The sequence below is a fragment of the Chaetura pelagica genome, unplaced genomic scaffold (assembly GCF_000747805.2).
Source record: "Chaetura pelagica isolate M959 unplaced genomic scaffold, ChaPel_1.0 scaffold234, whole genome shotgun sequence".
Taxonomy (NCBI): domain Eukaryota; kingdom Metazoa; phylum Chordata; class Aves; order Apodiformes; family Apodidae; genus Chaetura; species Chaetura pelagica.
The window spans coordinates 495,784-498,025 of NW_009952967.1; the positions used below are offsets into that span (position 1 = coordinate 495,784).

Sequence of the window (2,242 nt, forward strand, 5' to 3'; positions counted from 1 at the left end):
GAAGAGGCCCCCGGGGGGGGGGGAACGCTCCCCGAGCTGCCTGTAAACCCCTTAAAAACCCCTTAAAAACCCTGATACCCCTTCAAAACCCCCTTAAAACCCCTTAGAGCTCCTTAAAAACCCTGATACCCCTTAAAAATAACCCCTTTAAACCCCTTAAAAACCCCCTTAAACCCCTTAAAAACCCTCATACCCCTCAAACAAACCCTTAAAACCCCTTCAACCCCCTTAGAACCCTGATACACTTTCAAAAATCCCCTTAAAACCTCTTCAAAAACCCCCTTAAAACCCCTTAGACCCACTTAAAAATCCTGATACCCCTCCAAAATCCCCTTAAAACCCCCTAGACCCCTTCAAAAAAAACCTTAAAGCCCCTTAAAATCCCCCTTAAAACTCCTTAGACCCACTTAAAAACCCTGATACCCCTCAAAAAAAACCTTAAAACCCTGATACCCCTTCAAAAACCCCTTAAAAAAAACCCTTAAAAGCCCTTAAACCCTCTTAAAATCCTGACACCCCATCAAAAAACACCTAAAACCCTGAGACCCCTTCAAAATATTGCTTAAAACCCCTTAAAACTCCCAATACCCCTTAACAAAATCTCTTAAAACCCCTTAAAAATCCTGATACCCCTCCAAAAACCCCTATAGCCCCTGATACCCCTTAAAAAACACCCTTAAAAGCCTTTAAAACTCCTTTAAAAAAACCCAACACTTAAACCTCTTTTAACCCCCCTTAAAACCCATCTTTAAAACACCTTAACCCCCCCTTAAAAGCAACTCTTAAACCCCTAATACCCCTTAAAAAAACCCTTAAAACCCATCAACCCCCCTTAAAAACTCTGATACCCCTTAAAAACCCTTTTTAAAAACCTTCAGATACCCCTTTTAAACTACTTAAAAAAAAAACTCCTTAAAACCCATTAGAATACCCCCTTTGAAACCCCTTAAAAAACACCCTTTAAACTCCTTTAAAAACCTCCTAAACCCCTTTTTTAAAAAAATCCCTTAAAAACCCCTTAATCCTCCTTAAAAAAAAATCCTTAAAACCCCTTTAAATGAACCTTTAAAACCCCTTAGAACCCCACCTTAAAACCCTTTAAAAAACCCAAACACACCCAAACCCCCTTTAAAACCCCTTAAAAACCTCTTAAAAAAAGCCCCTTCAACCCTACTTACAATTAAACCTTAAAATGCCTTAAAACCTTTAAAACCCCTTAAAAAGATCCTTAACACCCCTTAAAAACATCTTAAAACCCTTAAAAAAAACCCCCTTACATTTAAAACTTAAACCCCCTTAAAAGACCCTTAAAACCCCTTAGAAAAAGCCCCTTTACCCTTAGAAAAAGCCCCTTTAACCCCCCTTACAATGAAACCTGAAAAATCCACTAAACCCCCCTTAAAATAACCTCTTAAACCCCCCTAAAACCCCTTCCACCCCCTGAACCCCCCCCCAAATCCCATGGGAACAACCTCCCCATCCCCCCCAAATTCCCACAATCTCTCTTCAAACGACTCAATCATAGAAAAAAAAAAAGCACATTTTTATTTAAAATCAAAACCTCACAAAAATAAAAAAACCCAACAACAAATCAAAACACCCCTCAAAACCCTTGAATAAAATAAACCCCCGGGTTGGGTGTAAAAAAACAACCCTCCCCCCCCAAAATCTGCCACCACCTTCGTTGCCTCACAATAAATAGACCAAAAAAATAGAATAAATTAGGTTAAAAAACAAAAAAAGGCAACTCTGGCAGATTCATGTGGAAATATGGGGGGGGGAAATCCCAAATAATTAAAATTCCCAAATCCAAGAGGAATAAAAGGAATAAATAGGGGGGAGGGGGAAATGAAGCCCAAATTGGCCCGTTTGGGGTATTTTTTTTAAGCTTGAAATGTGGAAAAAAATGATAAAAAAGAGGAAAAAAATATAAAAAGGGGGGAAAAACTCATTAAAAAAAGAGGAAAAAATCACAAAAATGAGGAAATAATAAATCCCCCCCCTTTCCCAGCCCAAAATTGAGCTTGAAATGTCCTTTTTTTTTGAGGGGGGGGGACCCCACACTTTAGGGGAGTGACACCCGTTTTGTTTTGGGGAGAATATTAATAATAATACTACAAATAAAAAAACCTTAATAATAATAATAATAGGATCAATAAATAAGCCCCTCGGGCAGGAGGGGGAAGGGTCTTCATTTGCTTTCAAGTATTTTTGGGGTGCAAAGGGGGGGGGGGAATGGATT

General features: G+C 39.0%; 1 protein-coding gene across 1 annotated transcript in view; it reads left to right on the plus strand.

Moving 5' to 3' along the window:
• Positions 1-891, plus strand: part of LOC104387086 (chloride channel protein ClC-Kb-like) — a 16,878-nt gene extending 15,987 nt beyond the window's left edge. Inside the window, 1 exon segment of the mRNA XM_009995777.1 lies at positions 879-891. Within this exon segment, the coding sequence (XP_009994079.1) occupies positions 879-891 (13 nt within the window).
• The last annotated feature ends 1,351 nt before the right edge of the window (positions 892-2,242 follow it).